Raw genomic sequence first — 24,855 nt, 5'->3', positions numbered from 1 at the left:
GACTTTTTCCTTTCCAATTTGTATGCCATTTCTTTCTTTCTCTTGTCTGATTACATAGGACTTCCAGTATTATGTTGAAAAACAGTGGTAAAGTGGGCATCCTTGTGTTCCAGATCTTAGAGGAAAGGCTTTCAGTTTCTCCCTATTCAGCATGATACTAGCGGTTGGTCTATTGTATATGGCTTTTCTTATGTTGAGGTATGTTCCTTCTATACACAGTTTTTTGGGAATTTTTATCATGAAGGGATGTTGAATTTTATCAACTGCTTTTTCAGCATCAACTGAAATGATAATATGGTTTTTGTCCTTCATTCTGTAGATAAGACATATCACAGTGTTTGATTTGCATATGTTCAACCACCCTTGCATCCCTGGGATAAAATCCCACTTGATCATGATGGATGATCTTTTTAATCCAGTTTGCTAATATTTTGTTGAGGATTTTTACATCAACATTCATCAGAGATACTGGCCTGTAGCTTTCTTTTTTTGATGTACTTTTGTCTGGTTTTGGTATCAGGTAATACTGGCCTCGTAGAATGAGTTTGGAAATATTCCCTCCTCTTCTATTTTTCAGAGTAGTTTGAGTACGGTTGGTATTAGTTCTTCTTTAAGTGTTTGGTAGAATTCAGCAGTGAAGACTTCGAGTCCCAGGCTTTTCTTTGCTGGGAGACTTTTTATTATGGCTTCGATCTTGTTCCGTGTTGTTCATCTGTTCAGGTCTTAGATTTCTTCAGGGTCCAATCTTGGTAGGATGCATGTGTATAGGAGTTTATCCATTTCTTCCAGATTTTCCAATTTATTGGCATATAGCTGCTCATAGTAGCCACGAATGATCCTTTGAATTTCTGTGGTATCAGTTGTAATGTCTCCTCTTTCATTTCTGATTTTATTTATTTGGGTCTTTTCTCTTGTTTTCTTAGTTAGCATGGCTAAAAGTTTCTAAATTCCTTCTCTGTGTTATGTTGAATTTCTTTGAGTTCCTCAAACAGCTTTTTTGAATTACCTGTCTGAAAGGTCACATGTCTCTGTTTCTCTATCCTGGTGCCTTATTTAGTTCCTTTGTGAGGTCATGTTTTCCTGGATGGTTTTGATACTTGTGGAAGTTCGTCAGTGTCTGGACATTGAAGAGTTAGGTATTTATTGTAGCCTTTGACATTTAGGCTTGTTTGTACCTGTCCTCCTTGGGAAGGCTTTCCATATATTCAAAAAAACTTGGGTGTTGTTATCTAAGCCATATCTGCATTACAGAGCACCCCAAGTGCAGTAATGCTATGGTTCTTGCAGACTCATAGAGGTACCACCTTTGTGGTCTTAAATAAGATCCAGAAGGATTCTCTGGATTACCAGGCAGAGACTTTTGTTCTCTTCCCTTACTTTCTCCCAAACAAACGGAGTCTCTATTTCTCTGTGCTGAGCTGCTTGGAGCTGGGGGTGGAGTCACACAAGTGCCCTTGTGGCTACCATCACTGAGACTGCACTGGGCCAGCCCTGAAGCCAGCACAGCACTGGATATTGCCCAAGGCCCACTGTGACTACTACCAGGCTACCACCTATTTTTGTTCAAGGCCCTAGTGCTCTACAATCAGCAGGTGGCAAAGGCAGCCAGGCACGTGTCTTTCCCTTCAGGGTGACGAGTTCCCTCAGGCCCCGTACAGGTCCACAGATGCCATCTGCTAGTTTGGCTCTCTTATTTTTATAGTTAGGAATAAGAATAGCATGCTATGTAATTCAACCTTCTATTTTCATTAGGTTTCTTCTGGAATGTTTTCACATTCTATCCTACACTATGTTCAAACAAACTGAAATCAGTATTATTATCACCATTTTACTGATTAGATAACTGATGTATGGAGAAGTAACACAACTTTCCCAAGGTCACATAAGGACACAATAAACTAGAACCCAAATCTCCAGACTTCTCATCCAACATTTATTTATTTATTTTTATATTTATGTATTTATTTATTTTTGAGACAGAGTCTTGCTCTGTCACCCAGGCTGGAATGCAGTGGCATAACATCGGCTCATTGCAACTTCTGCCTCCCGGGTTCAAGCGATTCTCCTGTCTCAGCCTCCTGAGTAGCTGAGATTACAAGTGTGCGCCACCACGACTGGTTAATTTTTGTATTTTTAGTAGAGACAGGGTTTCACCATGTTGGTCAGGTTGGTCTTGAACTCCTGACCTTGTGATCTGCCACCTCGGCCTCCCAAAGTGCTGGGATTACAGGCATGAGCCATTGCACCTGGCTCATCCAACATTTAATCTGCCACACCCTTCTGCCTCTCTGGGGTGGTATATTTCATTTCTTCTCTCCAACACAACAGGCACAGGGAAAAGAAAGGAGAATGTTCCCAAATTATCCCTGCCAATCATCACTCCTGAATTTTGTTAATTAAGTACATAGCAAACCAATGGGGGAAAATCACTGCACTTTCTCCTCGAAATAGCACAGAAATGTCAGATTCTCCAATGACAATGTGAAGCACATTTTCTAGATTAAAGAATTGGTATAGGGAATAATGCAGCCATGCTTCCTAACTGCCTAGAAGGTCCTGGTTTCATGTAATTTTATTCTTTTTATAAAAGGGATTTAATAATTTCTAATTAACCAATGTGCTAATTTCTTTCTTTCTTTCTTTCTTTTTTTAGAGAAGGGTCTCACTCTGTCCCGAAGGCTGGAGTGCAGTGGCGCCATCTCGGCTCACTGCAACCTCCATCTCTTTGTTCAAGTGATCCTCTCACCTCAGCCTCCTGAGTAGCTGAGGCTACAGGCACATGCCACCACACCCAACTAATTTTTGTATTTTTGTAGAGATGGGGTTTTGCCATGTTGTCAAGGCTGGTCTTGAACTCCTGGGCTCAAGTGATCCACCTGTCTGGGCCTCCCAAAGTGCTGGGATTACAGGCATGAGTCTGGCCTTGATTTTTCAAATAAAATCATTCACAAGTAAATAAAAAAACTTCTGTCAGACTATGTATTCTGAGTTTTGGCTTGGAAAAGAGGACTACAGTATCTTTAAGGACTTCTTTGGGTGCAGGGGCTGGTTTTGGGAAAGTTGTAAAAGGTTGTCTTTGGTCTTGTTTTCAACCCTCTTAGCTGTACCTCTTCACCAGGTAAACATTTTTCCTACCTGGAATTTTCCCAGTGACTCACAGAGTCCATCTTATATTCCATTGCTAAAGACCTTGTTTTCAGCTGGTTGCAATTAAAGAAGCATAATGTATTATAGCTCTTGAGAATGGCTAGGGGAGAATGGGGTGACTTTTTTAAGCTTCGAAAGCCATAAAGAATCAAGCAATTGCAGGCACTAGGGGTAATGTTTTTACAGTGGGCTGAAGTGGCAGGGTGCATTCTGATACCTCTCCAGTTCACTTATGAAGGCAGCTACCCACTGGACAGGACTTTGTTACAAAGATTTCCTCCAGGACACAACAGCATTTTGATGGGACTAAGTATCAAAGCAGGCATGTATTAGGAGGGTGGATAGCCTGTCAAAAATTGTAGAATTCAGACAGACCAGGGTTCAAATCCTAGCTATATCTTTTACTTGACAACCTCAGGAAAGGTTGTAGTGTTCTCTGGGTCTCAGTTTTCTTATACATATAAAATGGGGATAAAAATATCTACCAAGGACTGTAAAGAATAAATACATGAACTAGCAGAGTGACTGGCATATGGTGAGCGGTCAGAGACAGTTATTATTCACATGGATTAATAAATTTGAGAGAATCAAGATTAAGAGAATAAAAAGAGAAAACACTGGAGGGTGGAGGTAGCTCAGAGTATACTTATTACCTGCATTGTTAAATCTCAAAACTTAAGATCTAAAGCAAATGACTTGGAGAAATAGTGTGCCAGTGTTCATCCACTTGAAGTCTTTCTGCAATGTGGCATACAGAAAGGGTGCCCACATGTTCTTATATGCTTGCAACGGCTCCCATTTGCCCAATTATATAAGCAACGCAGTCTTATTTTATGCCTGTTGTCAGATTATAATTGTGAATAATGCCCTCTTTTAAAGTACTGAGATTTGAACAATGAATTTCACAGTCACCTACACATAGAGAATGTCTTTTTAGGCTCAGCGTGGTGGCTTATGCCTGTAATCCCAGCACTGTGGGAGGGTGAGGCGGGCAGATCGCTTCAGGTCAGGAGTTTGAGACCAGTCGGGCCAACATGGTGAAACTCCATCTCTACTAAAAATACAAAAAGTTAGCTGGGTGTGGTGGCACATGTGGGAGGCTGAGGCGGGGGAATTACTTGAACCCGGGAGGCGGAGGTTGCAGTGAGCTGAGATCATGCCGCTGCACTTCAGCCTGGGTGACAGAGTGAGACTCTGTCTCAAAAAAAAAAAAAAAAGAAAAAAAAAAAAGGAAGTCTTTTTATGTTAATGGAACATTTTACTATTTACTAGTAGCTGCTGGGTTTTTTACTTAAATCTTAAAACTCCAGCTGTCCAGATCCCTGACATCCCCAAAGCCTATAAATTCAATTATGAAAATACCTGCTTCAAAATGCTTTCCATCACATACTTTTGTAGGGACATCTCCAGTTCAGGATCAGGCTTCAGCGTGCACACAAGCCTCAGGAGGTCTAAGAAGGCAGAAGGAGGGCGCAGGCTCAGAGAGGGAAGTTTGGCTCTGCAGTGCTAGCCAGAGGAGTCTCCCAGTCCCTATTCTCTTGGGCATTGAGCCGTCCTGTCTTTACAGTTGTCAGGAGACTCTGGGACACCTAGGGGCCGGGTATGGTGGCTCACGCCTGTAATCCCAGCACTTTGGGAGGCTGAAGAGGGTGGACCACTAGGTCAGGAGATTGAGATCATCCTGGCTAACACGGGGAAACCCCGTCTCTACTAAAAATACAAAAAATGAGCCAGGCGTGGTGGCGGGGGCCTGTAGTCCCAGCTACTCGGGAGGCTGAGGCAGGAGAAGGACGTGAACCCGGGAGGTGGAGCTTGCAGTGAGCCAAGATTGTGCCACTGCACTCCAGCCTGGGCGACAGAGCGCGACTCCGTCTCAGAAAAAAAAAAGAAATTGGAAGGAAACTAAGCAAAGATTACTGAAAATAGGTGATTTGAGAAGTAAAGGCAAAACTGGAAAAGAATAATACTCTTGAACCCAAGGAAAAAGGAGAAGGTAGTGTCCAAGAAGAGTGTAAGCTACGGTCAACCACCTAGGATGAGGCCTGAGAAGAGGTCACCTGGTTTGGCAAATTAATGGTCCTTGGTGGCCTTGACGTAAACAGTCTCAGTAGACAGCAGAGGACCAGGGCAGAAGATAGATGGCAGCGGTGCAAGATTGAAGAGCAGGTGAGCATAGACATCAAGGTGATTGCAATCAATATTTATTGGATGAATAAATAAATAAGGGGATACGAGAACAGGTATAAATACATTTACAGATTACTTTTCTGAGAAGTTTATTGGTGAAGGTTAGGAGGGGAAAGCAGCACACAAAGAAGCTTTACTTTTTCTTTTATCCTAGGGGATACTTATTAATGTTTGATGGATGAGGGAAAGGAGTCAGTGCCTAGGGAGAGGTGGAGGGTATGGGGAGTGTCATACTTAGAACTGCTGTCCCAGAGAATGAGACGTAGGTACCCTTTGTGTGCTGATAAGGACCAGGAGCTGTGTTGAGGAGCTCACCCACTAGTAATGAAGCTATTGGCATTGGTATAAGACCCTACTGACCACTGGTAGAGGCGAAGGCGTTTTTCCATGGTGGGTACTTACTTTTGTGCTTACCAGAAGGATAATAATTCATGAAGGTCATACACTTTGTGAAAAATTCATCAAATTTAAAAGAAGAGGGTGGTTTTAAGAAGTTAACCTAAATAAAAGGAAATGAGAAGTTTTCAGTTATTCTGAGAACCGTTTAATCCTTCGGAGTGTAATTTCTCAGCAGAAAGTCAGAGAGTATGCTTTTGACTGCACAGTGATTGGCACACTTAAAACACCAAACATCTTTTGTAAAATTGAAATTTTAAATTAAAAATTTAAAAAGTCTTTCCAATTACAGTATTCACTCAGATCTCAATGTTTGGTATATGCACAGAGAGGGTCATTCCAAGGGGGACTAATCTTATACTTTTCCACCCTTAGAACTTTTTCCTGCTTTTTTTCTTTCATAACATTTTAATTCAAATAAAACCTGGTTAAACTGCACACCATTTCTTTCTCATAAGTGTTAAAGGACGGGGGCCGATGGCCCAAAAGAAATTAGGAGCATCTCCAGTCATAAGATATCAAGATCATGAGACGCATGTGATGACACACTGAGAATGGCACGACCTCACTTTTGTGGTATTCTTGCAAAAAAAAAAAAAAGCATAAACTTAGTCCAATAAAGAGAAAACATCAGGCCTGTAATCCTTCATTTTGGGAGGCTGAGGTGGGCAGATTGCTTGAGCTCAGGAGTTTGAGACCAGCCTGGGTAACAATGGTGAAATCCTGTCTCTACCAAAAATACAAAAAAAAAAAAAAAAAAAAAAAAAAAAAAAAATTAGCCAGGCGTAGTGGCACAGGTCTGTGGTCCCAGTTACTCAGGAAGCTGTGGTGGGAGAATTGCTTGGGACTGGGAGTTAGAGGTCACAGTGAGCTGAGATCATGCCGCTGCACTCCCCGCTGGGTGACAGACTCCACCTCAAAAAAAAAAAAATATATATATATATATAGAGAGAGAGAGAGAGAGAAAGAGAGACAGAGAGAGAGAGAGAGAGAAAGAGAGACAGAGAGAGAGAGAGAGAGAAAGAGAAAACATCAGGCAAAACTAAACAGAGAGATGTTTGACAAAATAACTGACAACTCTCAAGTGTCAAGGTCATAAAAGACAAGGAAAGACTGAAGTGCTATTACAGACTGCAGGAGACTAAGCAAAAATAACAAAATGTAATGTGAGATCATGCATACAGTCCTGGAACATTCCATTAACGACCACAGTGGGAAAACTGGTGACATTCAAATAAGGTCTTTAGTGAGTAGTATTTACCAATGTTAATTTCCTGGTTTTGACTATTGCACTCTTGTTATGAAAGATGTTAACATTAGGGGAAGGTAGGTGAGGGATATATGGAAACTCTATTATTTTTTCAACTTTTCTGTAAGTCTAACATGAATTCAAAGTTAAAACAATTTTTAAAGGTTATAAAGAATGATTGAAGAGAGGCTGGGCACGGTGGCTCACACCTATAATCCCAGCACTTTGGGAGGCTGAGGCGGGTGGATCACAAAGTCAGGAGTTCAAGACCAGCCTGGCCAAGATGGTGAAACCCCGTCTCTACTAAAAATACAAAAAATTAGCTGGGCGTGGTAGCAGGCATCTGTAATCCCAGCTACTCAGGAGGCTGAGGTAGGGAATTGCTTGAACACGGGAGGCGGAGGTTGCAGTGAACCGAGATCGCGCCATTGCTCTCCAGCCTGGGCAACAGAGCGAGACTCTGTCTAAAAAAAAAAAAAAAAAGAATGATTGAAGAGGATGGGAATGGGCTATTGCTATGAGCCAGCTACGCCATGCAGGCTGGGTATGTCTTGCTGGAAGAGTGAGGAGGGGGTGGTGGTGGTGAGGGTTGTAGGCTGATGCATGAGTGTGGGAGTGCCTCCCATCTTGGCCAGCATCTGCACAGATTCTTTGTCTTTTCTTTCTTTCTGCCGTGTAGTCCCGTTCCTTTGGTTCATCTAGCAGCACATCTTTCTTCCACTTTCTTTTTTTTTTTTTTTTGAGACGGAGTCTCACTCTGTCACCCAGGCTGGAGTGCAGTGGCCAGATCTCAGCTCACTGCAAGCTTCGCTTCCCGGTTTTACGCCATTCTCCTGCCTCAGCCTCCCGAGTAGCTGCGACTACAGGTACCCGCCACCTCACCCGGCTAGTTTTTTTGTATTTTTTAGTAGAGACGGGGTTTCACTGTGTTAGCCAGGATGGTCTCGATCTCCTGACCTCGTGATCCGCCTGTCTCGGCCTCCCCAAGTGCTGGGATTACAGGCTTGAGCCACCACGCCCGGCTTTTCTTCCACTTTCATACCCTCAAAGCACGGCTTTTCTAATTGGCCATATCCCAGGGACAGTTCTGCTTATAGTCAATCTGCAACTTAACCACAATGTTTTCTACTAGGCAGAGCCACAGGAAAAGTCTCTCTTCTATCACTGAACTTCGCCACACTTGCTCAACTCCAATCTTTACCCTCAGTGATCCCTCACCCTGGGTTAGGAGGGTGTTGGGTAAAGAAAGTGAGGATCAATGACAGCCTTTAAAACTATTCTCCTCTGCTCCCGGGTGACCCGGCAGACCCTTCTGGTTCCTTAAGCTAGGTCACTAGCCCCTCAAAAGGCCTCAATCCCCAAATTCCATATCCTCAGTTACCCACAAAGAAGCCTAATCATTTCCTCCTCAAGCTAACCAGCCTTGGCTCCTCCCAGAGGAGCTGCCCTGGACTAAAGAAAGCATCCTTAGCCTAACCCAGACTGACGCCATCCCAATCTGCAACCCAGGAGCTTTATGAAACCAGCATGCCCAGTGACTGTTCTGGCAGGGTGCCTCTGTTACAGGCTGGCAGAACTTTTCTGCAAGTAGCAGCATCACACCCACCTTAACCGCTCTCTGATCTGGAATGCTCTCAATTTCAATCATGCTCCGGTCACAAAGCTGCCAGCAGTTTGGTGACAGAATAACATCATTCATCTGAGCCATGTTCTGTGCAAGGCGCACATCGTCCACTGCCTGACCAATCACCAGAAAGTGGCTGTGTGTTTCATCTCCAAAGACCAACATGCTGATGTGGCCAGCAGCCAGTCCTGGCAAGAAGGCAAGGAATAGGTTTGCACAAGAAGTTCTGGATTATTTCCCAGCAGCACAGGTTCTTGGAAAAATCATAATCTTTGTGGCACTATACTATCTCAGAGCAAAATCTCACTTCTAAAACTTTACATAGGAATTATGGCATACCTCTTTTGGGCTCGGGCCTTTCAAAACTCCCCTTCTTCCAAAGCTAGAAAGTTCTACCACTAATTTTTGCCTGTCTGTAACATTTTTCTCCCTACATGGTCCTACCAGTCCCCAAAGGTATTTTTACCTTTTCTTCAATTATGTATACTTAAGGGCAACAGGGAATACTTTTAATAATTCTTATTTTGGGATAATTTGCATTTTAGCAGAGATTGAAGCTGTAACTAAAAATAATCCCTTAGGGTCGAATTTTAGACAACAGAGGGTGGGGAAAAGAAGTACGCATTTGACAGTTACACATCCCATCCCAACAACAGTTTCTCTCATTGTTTTTAAGTTGGTAAATGAAAGTTTTGGTACCCGAGTGACAGAAGACATCTAACTGTATAACACGACACGTACACAAAATATATGTATAAATGAACTATAAGTGACACACATTTCTTTTAAATGACTGTAATACAATCAAAGTTTATTTTTTATCTTCGCTCTCTGCTGTACTGATTTGTCAAGGCTGATTTCCCCCTGATACTACATACAGCTTGTTTTCTCTCTGAAACACACTGATGTTCGGACTTACTCTAAAAAAAGGTGCTGGGACCCACCTCTCTAACAGCCAATCAGCATGTAAGAGGGGGCTGGGTTCCCATCCTTCTCAAGAAGGATAACACATCAGACTCCTTGGGTGCTAACTTAGAAAAAATATTCAGTATTATATAACTTTGATTTTTTTTTCCAACAAAATATTTAACTTCTTTGGATTTTTTTTTTTTTTTTTTGAGATGGAGTTTCACGCTTGTAGCCCAGGCTGGAGTGCAATGGCGCCATCTTGGCTCACTGCAACCTCTGCCTCGTGGATTCAAGTGATCCTCCTGCCTCAGCCTCCCGAGTAGCTGAGATTACAGGCACCCGCCATCACGCCTGGCTAATTTTTGTATTTTAGTAGAGATGGGGTTTCACCATGTTGGTCAGGCTGGTCTCAAACTCCCAACCTCAGGTGATCTACCCACCTTGGCCTCCCAAAGTGCTGGGATTACAGGTATGAGCCACTGCACTCGGCCTTATTTGGAAATTTTTAACAATATCAAAAGTGGGCCTAGGTTGAAGAAGGCTGAGAAACAGTTAATTGTATAACTGCTGATGATCCCACCAGGTACGACATGTGAGAATTCTAAGTTTTGCAAAGTTTAGTTAGGCAGAAGCTAACACAAACAGCACCAACCATAACTCTAGCTGTTACTCATTACTTATACCTCTCAGACTCTCGTTTTTCATCTTTGAAATGGATACAATGATGCCTATATCTCAGGACTGTGATATAATGTGGGTAATATTTGCACATGCATAGTGTGTAATGTCTGCAATGTAATAAGGAAATATGTGTGATTGTTACTATAAGTATAACCTTAAGAAGCCTTGTATAAAGCTGGAGCTGTGCTGCAGGCTGACCTGTTAAGCTTTTCCTGCACATCATTCTTATGAGGTAGGGGGTGACCAATCTCATGCCATTGCTGAAACTATGTGATGGCAAGCTAGTCTCTATTTTGTTTTATACTGCACAACCTTGACAAGCAGCAAGATGGAATAATAATAAAAGCAGTAGCAGTAACAAAGACTATTTTGTTGAGTGGTTCCTATGCATCAACTACCATGCCAACTAATTTACTTTTTGTAATAGCTTATTAGATAGATATTATGTAGCCCAAATTCTCTCAACTGGTATGTGAGGAAGCCAAAATTCACATTCTGATTGTCCTGATTCCAAAGTCCAGGGCATCATGGGGCTGAGCCACCATGTTCTACTACTTCTCTTTGGGAGAGAGAGATGCCCCAGGAGTCAAGACCCCTATCCCAACTGCCATAGGATTTATTCCTTCTCAAATGCTTACCTATCTTGACTCGGATGTCTAGGCCTTCTTCAGACTCCTGGGTCTCAAACAATCCATGGATCTCCAGGCTACATTTAATTGCCACTGTGATAATGTTTTTCAGCTGCTTTCGCTCCACCCTCCACAGGGCTAGCAGTGCATCACCTTCAGAGAGAGACATGCCGCGGGCTTTTGACCTGCCCTGGGGATCAATCTATTTTGTATGAGATCTGTATAGAAACTTACTCATCAAGCATTCCTCAGCCTATCTCCTGGCCACTGCCTTCTCTAGGATGCCTCCTTTGTCCCCAGCACAGAAGCACAGGCATCTCAGCATTCCTTTCTTACCCCTCCTATCTTAGTAAGCCCCCATACCTGCAAATTTCAGGATGTCTCCTCCAAAAATCAACACTTCTGAGAAAAAAAAACAACAACAACAAATTAAATCAAACACTGATTCCTTAAAAGCAGTTAAAAAAAAAAAATCATTCTTTGTTAGTGGAATAGAAACTAGGTCAAAAGAACAGTGATTCAGAGAATAGACTTATACTAAAGATCTCATCCCAGACAAGCCACTTAACCCATTTGAGTCTGTTTCCTCAAGTGGAGAATGAATACATGGAACCAGTGTACGTCTATGCTCCATTTCTGTGAATGGGGAAAGAAAGGAGAAAGACATGTAGGGTTTCTGATGAGGTCTGAAGACAGCTGCCCTCTGATGAGGTCTGAAGACAGTTGCCCTCCTCCCACGATAATGGAATGCTTTTAATTAATTTATTGATCAATATATGTTATAGGCTGGGGCTTGTGTAAGCATGGGTGGGTGGATGAATGACAGGACTCCACAGAAACTAGGAGTCAGGGAATGGGAAAATCACAACCATAGTCACTTGCATTTTTGGTTATTACTAACTTTGTATTTTGTTTATTTAGACTGTATGGCGTAAATGGCCATCCTCTCTTTTCGTTATGCATCATCATGGATTGGCTAAGCACCTGTTGTGCCAAGTCAGATGCAGAAAGGAATCAACCATAGTTCCTGCTTTTATGAAGCATTAAATTTTGTCTAGTGGGTAACATCAAGATATTACTAAGGAACTCAGAGCCTGATAAAACACTAGGCCAGGAGTTCGCCATAACAGAGTAAACCGTTGTCTTCAAGAATAGTTGGAATTAACAATGCAAACAAGATGGCAGGCAGAGGTTGACAAGGGGACTAAAGTTTTCAGTTTACTCTAAGTGCTTCAGCATCCATCATTAGGAGACAAATTATTGAGAAGTTAATTATAAATCATTTATCTACTCATACAACAATCTCTTAATGACTATCTTTGGGTTATATAGATGCTGGCTTTTAAAAATACTTGGATAGGCCAGGCGCGGTGGCTTACGCCTATAATCCCAGCACTTTGGGAGGCCAAAGCGGGAGGATCACCTGAGGTCAGGAGTTCGAGACCAGCCTGTCCAACATGGTAAAACCCCATCTCTACTAAAAAAAAAATACAAAATTGCTGGGCATGGTGGCACACGCCTGTAATCCCAGCTACTTGGGTGGCTGAGGCAGGAGAATCACTTGAACCTGGGAGGCAGAGGTTGCAGTGAGCCGAGATCATGCCACTGCACTCCAGCCTGGGAGACACAGTGAGACTCTGGCTCAAAAAAAAAAAAATTAATAAATAAAAATAGCTGGGCACCGTTGGCTCTCGCCTGTAATCCCAGCACTTTGGGGGGCTGCTGAGGCGGGTGGATCACTTGAGGTCAGGAGTTTGAGACCAGCCTGGCCAACATGGTGAGACCCCATCTCTACTAAAAATACAACAAGTAGTCGGGTGTGGGGGTAGGCACCTGTAATCCTAGCTACTCAGGAGGCTGAGGCATGAGAATTGCTTGAACCCAGGAGGTGAAGGTTGCAGTGAGCCAAGATTGTGCCACTGCACTCCAGCCTGGGCGACAGAGCAAGACTCTGTCTCTAAATAAATAAATAAATAAAAATAAATACTTGGATATGTCATATAGTTAAAAGTATTACTACTACGGTTCTTTTAAAAGCAGTTTATAATTCAGCCCTCTAACACAAAATATCCCTTCCCTCAAATAGTCTGTATTAGTGAGGTTTGATTATGTTTATTTCTCCAATTATACTATATCATATTTCAAAAAAGACTGGTTTTATACACATTTCATGGGGAAGAGGAGGAGTGCTAAGCAATTGTACTCTATCAGGTTATAATTGACAACTACAGAAAAAACAATGAACTGAAATATTCTCAAGTCAGAAACCTATGGGAACACTTACTCTCCACTATTGCACTGATGTGGTAGTTGAGGATCTCCACCAACTGCTCAGCCCCTTTGTCCATGTACATGGCACTGCTGAACTTCTCAGTCATTGCAGTAAAACCTGGAATAAATGTGCAGCTGGTTTCTTTGGCTGCTTGGGGAAATCAAACAGAGCCAGAAGAGGACTACCCAGGAAGGCAGTGAGCCTCAGCTTTTTTTTTTTTTTTTTTTCAAGACAGAGTCTCGCTCTGTAGCCTAGGTTGGATTGCAGTGGCATGATCTCGGCTCACTGCAACCTCCGCCTATCGGGTTCAAGCAATTCTCCTGCCTCCCCCTCCCAAGTAGCTGGGACCACAGGCATGCGCCACTATGTTTGGCTCATTTTTGTATTTTTAGTAGAGATGGGGTTTCACTGCATTAGCCAGGATGGTCTCGAACTCCTGAGCTTGTGATCCGCCTGCCTCAGCCTCCAAAAGTGCTGGGATTGCAGGCGTGAGCCACCACGCCCGGCGGCCTCAGCTTTTAAAAACAGGCAGAGTTTCTTCTTAGGGATCTTTGTGGCTGGTCAAGTGTCAGACATGCAGCCTCCTCTATCTATTATTATTTTTTTTTTTTTTGAGACGGAGTCTCGCTCTGTCGCCCAGGCTGGAGTGCAGTGGCCGGATCTCAGCTCACTGCAAGCTCCGCCTCCCGGGTTCACGCCATTCTCCTGCCTCAGCCTCCCGAGTAGCTGGGACTACAGGCACCCGCCGCCTCGCCCGGCTAGTTTTTTGTATTTTTTAGTAGAGACGGGGTTTCACCGTGTTAGCCAGGATGGTCTCGATCTCCTGACCTCGTGATCCGCCCGTCTCGGCCTCCCAAAGTGCTGGGATTACAGGCTTGAGCCACCGCGCCCGGCTCTATCTATTATTTTAGGGGCCAGGAAAAGGCTCCAGATATATCTTTCTTCCGAATTCTCTACTGTACAGTGATAACTGCAACTTCTTTAACTGGGAATAAACTTTTCAGTCCGTGGTAACAAAATCACACACATTTCAAACGCTTCTGAAGAGGTGGCAAGTTTATTAGTAAGACGTAAACATCATCTAGGGAGATCATTTCCTGAGGTCAGTTTTGACTGGGATGTGTGTGGGGCTTGGGGCTGGGGAGGATGAGTCAGTGAAGTTGGGGAAGAGACACAGGAGCAAAGAATGGAACTTGAGAATCTTAAAGATACGCCCATGACTGGCAGTGCTGGGTAAGGGAGGATGAGAGCGAGCCAGGGCCACAAGCTATTTCCTCCCTCTTGTGTTCTCAATGGAGCACATCTGCTGTGACAGCCCAGGGGCTCCAGAATGGCCTCCCTACTCTGCAGTCAAGCTCTGCATGTGACTTCCCACGTGAGCCTGTTGCTCATCCATATTAAACAAACATCCCTTTTGCACTTGCCTGAAATATCAACAAACATCAGGACTCCATCAAAAGAATCTATAAAGGGTCGCTCTGGGGAGAAATGTCCATAGACAATGAGGTCTGGTAAATGAGCTGCTATTCTGACTATGGGCCAGTCCTGGAATTCTTCTCTTGGAGTGTTCATGTTCAAGACAAATGTTCAGGATTTTATGGTGACAGGAAGCAGTCTCCAAATAGGTCTTCTAAAAAGAAAATTGAAATAGAGGAAATCTGATATATTCATTTGCTCATTTTCCTATTGCTCTTTCTCCATTTGTTTTGTTCTAACCTGCGGCCTGCTTATAGTGGTGAAAATGCCAGAGTTGTTGAGCCAAACTCCAAAAGGGCCAGTTTCTATACAGAGGAAGAACCCTCCCACCCTGAACAGCTGTTGCAAAAGTGAGCACCATTACAAAGAGGCTGGGGTGAAAGAGGGTAGCTGAATGCCTCCACTCATTTGCCAGAAGGGGTAGGCCCTTGCAGGGCAAGTAGAGCTAAATAGGGCTGTTAGCTCTATTCACTCAGGCCAGACTTCTTTTTCTTCTGTCCTCATGTTTCCTTTTCCCCCTGTCTCTACCTTGGTCTTTTACTTTTTTCTGTCTTAAAAAAAAAAAAAATCAAGTGTAGATGTGATTTGTGTGTGTGAGTGTATTTATATGTAAGTGAGTATTAGAGTTTTGTATATAGGCAAGAGATTAAGCCTATAAAGGTATAATGTTAAATAAATAGAAGAAAAGAATTCAGAAGGGTGTGTGTGTGCGCGCGTGTGTGTGGCAGCTGGAAAGATGGAAGGCCTTAAGCTCTAAGTGGAAGGAAACGCTAAAATTTCAATTTGTTACCCAGTTAGTTCTGAGAAAACTAGGATTTCCTAAGGCCTTCCTGTAGCTGCCAGGACAGATGAAATGCTCATGCCTAAATGTTGTAAAAATCATGCTCTACCAGCCTGAACAGTAAAAGCAAACACCCTTTACTTTTTCAGAGCAATCCAAGTTACTGGAATAGGTTATACAGAAAATAAGAGGATTTGTTTTTTAAGAAAAGGAACTGTTATTTTTGGTTTACTTCTGACCAGCAGAGAGGAACTGGTTAGTAATTTCAGACAGACATAGGTCATATTGGGATATAGTAGAGTATTCAAGGAAAAAATTGAGACAGTCACTTATATCCCTTAGATTTAAGGGGAAATATTTTAAAAATAACTCAGGGAAAAATATTTGTACATTTAACAGACAAACTTTAAAATGTATATAGTATACATTTAAAAATGTATTTAGTATTCTACAAAATGAGTGCTAAATGTTACATATTACATAGCCTTTAAAAGGAAAAGCCCTGGGAAACTCAAATGTTAAGAAGTGAACAAAAGAAAGAAGCATGTAACTAAGGTTTTTTTTAAAAAAAGCATAGCACTAAAAATGCAACAAAAGACCACAGCATGTGCCAGTAACAGTCAATAGATAAAATTAAATCAAATAAATAACTTCAGATAGTAAATTTGGTGCTATATGAACTTTTAAGAAGTGAGAGGCTAGGTGCAGAAGCTTGTGCCTATAATCCCAGCACTTTGGGAAGCCTACAAAGTAGTGTTGCTTGAGCCCAAGTTCAAGACCAGCTTGGGCAACATAGTGAAATCTCATCTCTACAAAAAAAAAAAAAAAAAAATTGCTGGATGTGGTGGTATGCACCTGTAGTCCCAGCGATTCAGGAGGCTGAGGTGGGAGGACGGCTTAAGCCCAGGAGGTCAAGGCTGCAAGGAGCTGAGATCATGTCACTGCACTCTATCCTAGGTGACAGAGTGAGACCCCATCTCTAAAATAATAATAATGATAATAATAAAAAGAAAGGTACAAGAAAATTGAATGTCCAGAATGAAAGACTTACAAAAAAATGCTAAAGTTAAGAAAACCCAGAGGGATTTTTAAAGGCTTTCTTGAAAACAAGGTAATTAATAAAAGAGGAATAAGGGCGAAGCCTAAGTATGGTGTTCTATACAACTTTTCTTTTGTTTCTACCTTCTCCACCATGGAGAATTGAAAAGTATAACAAGCATGGCTAGGAAAGAATTGAAATCCAAGATAAGTAGTGCTAAAGCACACAGTCATTTTAAATAAATTCTAGCTAGTCCCAGACAACATATATCTACAGATACTGAAAGAACTGACAGGTATAATGTGAGTATTCTCAAAAAACCATGGAGAACAAGAGATGGGCTGGAATACCATCTCTTCAGAAGAGATGGGTACATTCTCTTCTGAATTTCAAAAGATGAGGCTACTCGTGGATCCCAGAAAACACAGACCAGTAAACATAATGTATTTGTTGAGATAATACAGGTTATGTTTCCTTAACAAATACCTTTGAAATCTCAATGGCTTGAAATCACAAAGGCTTATTTCTTGTTCATTTCTTGCCCATACTGCATGTCCCTATGTGGGTCCCTTGAAGGCAAAAAACCCCTCTGTTTTTGCCTTCACTTTGGGACCCACGCTGGAACATTCTGGTTGTCAAGGTAGTGGGAAAGAGGATGTAGTGGAGTATACTCATTTTACTCCCAGAGTGACGTATTTCACTTTTCCTCATGGCATTGACCAAAGCAAATTATATGACCATGCCTAGTTTCAAGTAGACAGGGAAGTGCACTCCTACCATGTGCACAATAGGAAAGAGAGTTGGAATATTTGGGAGCAGTCTCAGTGGTTATTTAGATTAGCAAGAGGTGATTAAAAGGAGTCAAATGGATTCAGAGCCAAGATCAAGCCAACATTATTTCCTTTTTTTGGAAGAGTTATTAAACTTTTAAATCAAGAGACTGCTATAGACAATGTATATATTGACTTTAAGGCATTTGGCCAAATTTTTCATATCCTTGTGAGTAAAATATACAAAAGTATAGGAATAAAGAAAATATAATTGGCTGGTTAACAATCACACCTAATGGAAATTAATTAGTATTCTGGTGTCAACTCAGAGGTAAGCCTCCATGGGCATGATAGAATACTTTGATAAAGATATAACTGGAAGTACGGCCATTATGGAAAACAATATAGAAATTCCGAAAAAATTAAAAATAGAACTACCATATGATCTAACAATCCCACATCTGGGTATATTCCCAAAGGAATTGAAATCAGTATGCCTGCACTCCCATGTTTATTTCAGCACTATTCACAATAGCCAAGATATGGAACCAACCCAAGTGTTCATCAACATATGAATGGATAAAGAAAACATTGGATAATATATACAACTGAGTACTGTTCAGACCTAAAACAGAAGGAAATCCTTTCTTGTATGATAGCATGGATGAACCTGGAGGGCCTTATGTTAAGTGAAATAAGCCAGACACAGAAAGACAAAAATATTGAATGATCTCACTTATATACGGAATCTAAAAAAGTCAAAATCATAGAAGCAGAGTAGAATGGTGGTGCCAGGGGCTGGGGATGGGTGGGGGGAATGAGATGTTGGTGGTTGAAGGATACAAAGTTTCAATTAGACAGGATGAAAAAGTTCTGGAGATCTAACCTAGAGCATGGTGAATACAGTTAATAAAGTATAATATACTTCAAAATGGCTAAGAGAGTAGATCTTAAATGTTCTCACCACACAAAAACGTTAAGTATGTGAGATGATATGTTAATTACCTTGATTTAATTATTTCATAATGTATACATATATTAAAACATCACATTGTACACCATAAATCTGTACAATTTTTGTCATTTTTGCCTTAATAAAGCTGAGGGAAAATAAAATTTGAAAATATAGTGAGAGAACTCATGCACTGATGTCAGAGCTAGGAGCTTAATATATCGAAATCAACCAAAATAATGAAATTTCAAAAGAATAAGTGTGAAGTGCTGTATTTAGAATTTTTAACAAAATCAAATGCATAAGCACAAGGTGTTAAAAAACTAGATTTACTGCAAATTAATGCTATCTTTTAAAAAACTTTTATTGAAACATAACATACATGTAGGAAAATGTACAAATCATAAGTGTATAACTTGAATTACTCTAAGGTGAGCAAATCCATGTAATATCCATTCATAGCAAGAAGAAAAACGTTACCAGCAGTCAAGAAGTTATTCTCATGCCACCTTCAAGTCACTACTCTTCTCTTCTCCCTGAAGGTAACCTTTCTTATTTCTAACAACATAGATCACCTTTGCCAGCTTTCAAACTTTATATAAATGAAATCATACTACATCTTTTGTGTTTGTGATATTCATCCATGTTGTTGTATATCAATAATTGTTGATTTTCAATGTTATATAGTATTCCATTGCCTGATTATACCACAAAACATTTATCCACTATACTGTTGACCTATGGGTTGTTCCCAGTTTTAGACCATTATGAATAATGGTGCTAAGAACATTCTTATATATGTGTTTTGGTGAACAGATGTATGCATTTCTCTTGGGTATATACATAGGAGTGGAATTGCTAGGTCATAGGATATACACATGTCCAACCCACAGCCTGTGGCCACATGCAGTCCAGGATGGCTTTGAATGCAGCCCAACACAAATTTGTAAACTTTCTTAAAACATTATGAGATTTTTTTGTGATTTTTTTTTGTTAGCTCATCAGCTATCATTAGTATTATGTGTGGCCCAAGACAATTCTTCCTCTTCCAGTGTACCACAGGGAAGCCAAAAGATTGGATACCCCTGCTTGAGTAGATCTTGCTAAACAGCTTTCCAAAGTAATGGTACCAACTTACACTCCCTCAGGCAAGGTTTGACAGTTCAGTTGCTACATATCTCAGCCAACACTTATTTTGTCAGTCTTTTCAAGTTTTAAGTCATCTTGCTAGGTAAGTGGTGGTGAGGAGACAGGCCATTTCTCTTACTGTCTCCTGTCTCTGAAGAGAAGGAGGAAGTAAAAGCTGAAGAACACAGGAATGAAGTCAGTGGCAATACCAGCCAGCACCACTGATGACCAGGTCTGAGGTTAAAAGATTAACCCCCGATTCTAATCACATGTGCTATCTATAGATCTCAATCTATCATGACCCTTTCATGTGGAACCCCTTAGAATTGCAAGCCCTTAAAAGGGCCAGGAACTCTTTCTTCCCAGAGCTCGGTTCTTGAGATGCAAGTCTGCCAACGCTCCTGGCTGAATAAAGCCTCTTCCTTCTTTAACCTGGTGTCTGAGGGGTTTTGTCTATGGCTCGTCCTGCTACAATGGTATTTGTGGTTTTGTGTTTCCTTGTTGGTACTAAGGAGATTAAGCACCTTTTCATATGTTAATTAGCTATTTGGATGCAATGCTATTTTAAGATACATAAAAGTGTTCAAATCTAATCCAGAGGATTGAAGTTCATTGACCTCTTTAAAGTTCATTGACTCTGGAATGTGAGGAATTATGGGAGGGATTGGAAATAAGTCAGATAATTATGACATTTTAGTTAAAATGGTAGCTGTCTTCAAATATTTGGGCTGAATTGTGAAAGATGTGGGGAAAGTGGTGGACGTGGGGTAAGTAGGGGACATGGGTGTGTATGCAAAGTGTAATGTGGGACCCTGCAATCAAAGAACAACTTCCCTACCTTCTCCTTGAGGTAGAAATTTGGTTTGGATTAGCAAGATTAAAGTTCATGGGAGTGGGAGTTATGTAGTGGGAAAGGAAAGTTTGTATGTTTTTCTTTAGTGGAGAGAGCTAGTTATCCAAGAATAAGTGACCGTAAACAGTATGTTCTGTAGGCATGGGTGCTCTGAAGTGGCTTCTACAGATGTGCTGAGTAGCCAGAGAACTGAGATGGGACTGAGCAGAACTGAGCAGGACGTAGCTCTATTCTTCCCTCTCCTGCCTCCAGCTCACTAGCTCAACTTTGATTTCATTAGCTACCAAACTTGTAAGATTGAAAGATTGAGCTAATAAAAATAGAGGATGCTCAGTTAAATTTGAATTTTTAAATAAACAACAATTTTTTAGTATAAATATATTCCAAACATTGCATTCTTTCTAGCAGCCCTACTATCAGCCTCTTCAATCTTGGCAACACCACACTCTCCTCACATGCACAGTAGAGACTGTTTTGCTAAAGTTGTTAACACTGGATGGAAAGTGGTTATATTTATTCTTTGTTGCTCAGGATCAACTAGGATCAATGACTGGCAATCACTGAAGGACAAATATAAACAATGTAAGAATGAATGCTCAAACTGGGCAGTTTTAGGAAGTACTGGATAGCTATCTACCTGTGAGGGTAGAGGTATAAAAAGTAAAGTAGAGGTTCCTCTTCAAATTCCTTTCCTCCCTGTCTAATTAGGAATAAATAGTAACTTCTCTTAAAAGCAAAATTTATTCAAAGACCTGTGCTAACATTCTTAAATATCTGCTAGCCGTAATAAATAAATCAATGTACTTTGTGTTCTTAGCTCCCACAATTTAGCCTAAATATTTGCCCTGGCATGCTTATACTGGTCCAAGCAAGCATTAGGTCATAGCCTGTTCCTCTTCCTTATTTAAAAGTGTTTTTACCTTTCTCAGCATTCCACAAGTTACCTCCTCCTTCCTTTGTTCTCCTCTACCTTTGCCTCTTTTAAAAGGTTCTAAGTTGCTAGCCAATCAATCAGGACAAATACAGAATGTGAGGTCCCGTTCCAGCCAATGGAAACCGGACACAGCAGCAGGGTGAACGCATCAGGTTATAAATGACCCTGTCTCCTTTGTTCAGTGTACTTTCGTGGCAAAACTGCTGGCGAGTATACCCTTTCTGCAGGAAGTAAAAATGGCCTTACTAAATAAATTAAATTTATGTTCAAGTGCTATTTCTTTACGGCACTGGAGAACAAGCATTTCAAACAGAGGTGATTTTAGTCAGTGTAGAGATGAATTAGATGATTGCTAAGATTCTATTGTTTTAATTAAGGTGATGTGAATGAACTTGGACAGATTTTTCTGTTTATGATGACCAAACAAGGAAAGTAGGTGCATTTTGAGATGAAGATGGCATATGTAGATGTGAAACTAAAAGAAGAAAATTATAGGTTTAAAAGGCAGGGAGATCTAAAATGAATATCTGGGAGTTTCTTATGAACACCCATAAAAGACAATAGAAATTTTCTATTTTTGAAGATACAGTTTTCTGCTTTAAGTTCTGCAACATCACAAAATGATTAATGATAGCGATATTTACCTTTCTACCGGCACATACCACATTGTAAGTATAATTTATTATGACCTTTTAATGTGAAGCATTCTATTGTAGGAGTTATTAAGAAATTATTTTAGGCAGATAGAGTGGAAAAGGGGTCCTTGGGAAGTTTTCGTCTTTTAAAGCATCTCCAGAAAATTTCTTGTAAAGCCCTGGCTCTTAGATCCAGGCTGGCAACCTTTGATATGCAAATGAAGTCCATTAGAAACTGGGCCCACCCAACATGGCTATTCCGGAGGCCTTCTTGCCCTTACCCCACATGTTCCTGGAAACATGGCCGCCCCCACATATTCCCACGTGTGTAGAACATCATGACACCCTGCATTTGCATATTCAAAGGCTAGGGTGACAGGGCCAGCTTTTTCCAGGGCTAAGTGAATGATATGCCTGGTCAAACCAATCCCCTGAACCCTATGCAAATCAGACACTGCCTCCTCCAGCCTCTGTAATATATACCTGGCTGCCAGTCCACCCCACTGGGGGTTCCCTCTCTCGGCTTTGGAACTCCCCTCCCTCTGTCTCTGTATGAGGGAGTTTCTTCCCTGTTTCCTCTTCCTTCTTGCCTATTAAATTTTCCACTCCTTAAAATCACTCCATGTGTGTCCTTGTCGTTTTATCTAAACCGGGATGAGGACTAAGAACTTTGGTGTTCCTCCACTCATTGGAGCCGTATCAATTCTACATAGGTTGCCTCATTTAATCATCCAAACAGCGCTATGAAGTAGACCTGATTTCTATAGATACGAAAACTGAAGCACAGAGATACTAACTTGCCCTAGGTTAGGAATACCCAGGTCTGTGGGAGTTGAAAGTTCGTGTTCTTTCTACTATATCATGCTATATCCCATTTGTATATGCTTTATAGCACTTTGGGGATGTATATGAACTAGGGAAAAGATATATGTAATTTAAGAGCACTTTCAATGCATGTTGATGGTACCCTTATCAATTGTTCGGCCAATTCTATCACATCAAGAGTACAGCATGAACAGCATGGGTACTGACAAAGTATGGAAGCACCTTGGAATGAGAAATGAGGATACTTGACTCAAAAGGCAAGCAGGTGAATGAGGCCCGAAAGATAAACCAAGAAGGATTCCTGAATGAAGAGTGTGAGTAAAGAAAACTCAGTATTACCCAAAAATGAAGAGAAATTAGCGTTCGATTATATCCATTAGTTTCTCTAAATCTCTCCTCTAGAATTTCCTAATAGATTTTATATTCAACTTTTCACCTATATGTAAAGTCAGGTTTCACAGGAGTCCAAAGAGTGAGATACTCTGAATTTAAAGGCACAGTGATATCTGTCATGAAAGCTTGCTTGCCTACTCTAGCCATAGTAATTTTTCTTCTGAGCTATTATGGCTCTTAATGTCTACACTCAAGTGGCTTACTTCCCATACAATTATCCTTGATTATCTTTTGAATTGCTTCTATTTTGTCTTCATCTGAATTGTAAGCTCCCCGTTTGGAACCATCTTCTACATATCTTTGTTTCCTCCACAGCACCTTCCCAGAGCCCCCTTCAAGTGGTAGGCACTTGGTAGTTGTTGACTGATAAAAAGGAGGGTATCAAGTGAGGAACTGCAGAAAAGAGGCAAATAAAGACAGTAAGCTAGAGAGACAGAGCATCCAGTTAAATAAGATGAGGCAATATTTAAGCCTTCAAGCTTCTAAGCTCATGTAAAGGACTGACACAGAGGTATACACAAACGTGAACCCTGACTTCTAGCCCCAGGCTTTCCCACTCCTCTGCACTCCAATAGCTGTCTTCTTTCCTGATGGTCGCCCTCATCTTCAGCTCTGCAACCATTCTCTCCGCTGAGACTCTTACTTCCACATACCTCCACTTCATCCAGGGCTGAAGAAAAGCCAGACCTCAATTGGGGACTAGTTCTTTTAAGACTGCAGAAGACAGGAGAGGAGGCCGGGTGACATTATTCTGAAGACAGCCGAAGTGCCATGTCTGTCTATAGCTGACCCATAAAATGACAGTTTCATCTAAGAGCCGTTTTCCAGGCCACACCCTCATCAGTAGTTCATTGTTCCACAGGCACTGACCATGTTCCTGATTGGGTGGCACTGCCTTCCCCTCCCCCGCCAACCTGAGTGACCTACCACTGTACAAGTACTGGCTGTTTCAGGTTCTCTTATCCGCACGTTTGAGGCAACGGTCAGGGGAGACTGACATGACCCCAGAGTAGTTTACACAACTCTTCCCTTGGCCATGAGGAGGATGGTTGAAATTAGGCAACAGTTGGGTAGGTGATCATCAGAAGTATCTCCAGAGCAAGCAAACACCTAATTTTAGTCAATAGTGGTTACAGCTTGTACCAGGACTATGAAATTTACCAGTTATAATAAATTCAGTACTTATCTTCAGACCTATTTGTGAGGTAAATTTTTGTTTGAAGAATTATATAACTGCCCTTTTTGACTGGTCAAGTGCACACTTTTAACCAAATTTATCCCAAAGGTAACTTGAAATCCAATGGGCACTGGATTTGAGTTTTCTTTATCTGATGTGACACTGGAAAAATGTGTTTTAAGAGGCTGGCGTGTTTTCTGCTTAAATAATGTGCTGATTTTCTAAATGTTCTTATGTATATCACAACTACAATTAACATTTAGGGGCATAGCTTTTAAAATTGGAATTTAAAACATCTTATTTAAAAAGCTGTGCATGTTCTTATATAAAGCCCCGCTCTATAATTAAGTTTACTGTGTGCTTCAAAATGTTGTAAAACACAGTTGTCTTAGGGAGGAAAACAAGAGGGTCATTTAATTTTGTTTGTTGAGTGAATTTTCTGGTGTGAGTTGTGGAAACCAGTCTTATAATTAGACTCACACCTCATATAATTAAACAATCACCATAGGGAGAGCTATTCTTAATAAATGCCAGTGTTTTCTATTTCTGCTTCATTATATAAACAGGCTTCAGTAGAGACCTTTGTTTTACAGAAAGGAACCTTAGCTTTGAAGTTCATCCTCGTTAACATTCAACCTTTCACTATCATTTTATAAGTTAAAAAAGAAAATGTTTACTATGAGGAAACAGCAGCACTGACATACCTTGGATCAAAGTTTCCTTAAAATGCCATACAACAAAAAAGATTCAAGAATTTATCTCTTATTGAGCATTCTCCACCCCACCTCCTACTCCTCT

The 24,855-nt window shown here is 41.1% G+C and overlaps 1 protein-coding gene across 3 annotated transcripts in view; it reads right to left on the bottom strand.

Moving 5' to 3' along the window:
• ADCY10 (adenylate cyclase 10) overlaps positions 1–23,784 on the bottom strand; it is a 98,101-nt gene extending 74,317 nt beyond the window's left edge. Inside the window, exons 1-8 of one of the 3 annotated variants that reach the window (XM_025393747.1) lie at positions 23,534–23,784; positions 14,519–14,724; positions 13,107–13,211; positions 11,186–11,224; positions 10,832–11,012; positions 8,586–8,791; positions 5,737–5,833; positions 4,510–4,598 (exon numbers count right to left, since the gene is read on the bottom strand). In XM_025393747.1, coding sequence (XP_025249532.1) covers positions 4,510–4,598; positions 5,737–5,833; positions 8,586–8,791; positions 10,832–10,991 — 552 coding nt within the window. In that variant the 5' untranslated portion in view covers positions 10,992–11,012; positions 11,186–11,224; positions 13,107–13,211; positions 14,519–14,724; positions 23,534–23,784. The remainder of the gene's footprint in view (positions 1–4,509; positions 4,599–5,736; positions 5,834–8,585; positions 8,792–10,831; positions 11,013–11,185; positions 11,225–13,106; positions 13,212–14,518; positions 14,725–23,533) is intronic. The other 2 variants (XM_025393738.1, XM_025393754.1) reach the window with 2 other exon arrangements.
• Positions 23,785–24,855: the final 1,071 nt, after the last annotated feature.

Source organism: Theropithecus gelada, chromosome 1 (genome assembly GCF_003255815.1).
Source record: "Theropithecus gelada isolate Dixy chromosome 1, Tgel_1.0, whole genome shotgun sequence".
In the NCBI taxonomy this organism is placed as follows: domain Eukaryota; kingdom Metazoa; phylum Chordata; class Mammalia; order Primates; family Cercopithecidae; genus Theropithecus; species Theropithecus gelada.
Note: the sequence above shows the minus strand (reverse complement) of the source record. Positions and strands in the feature narration are given on the sequence as shown.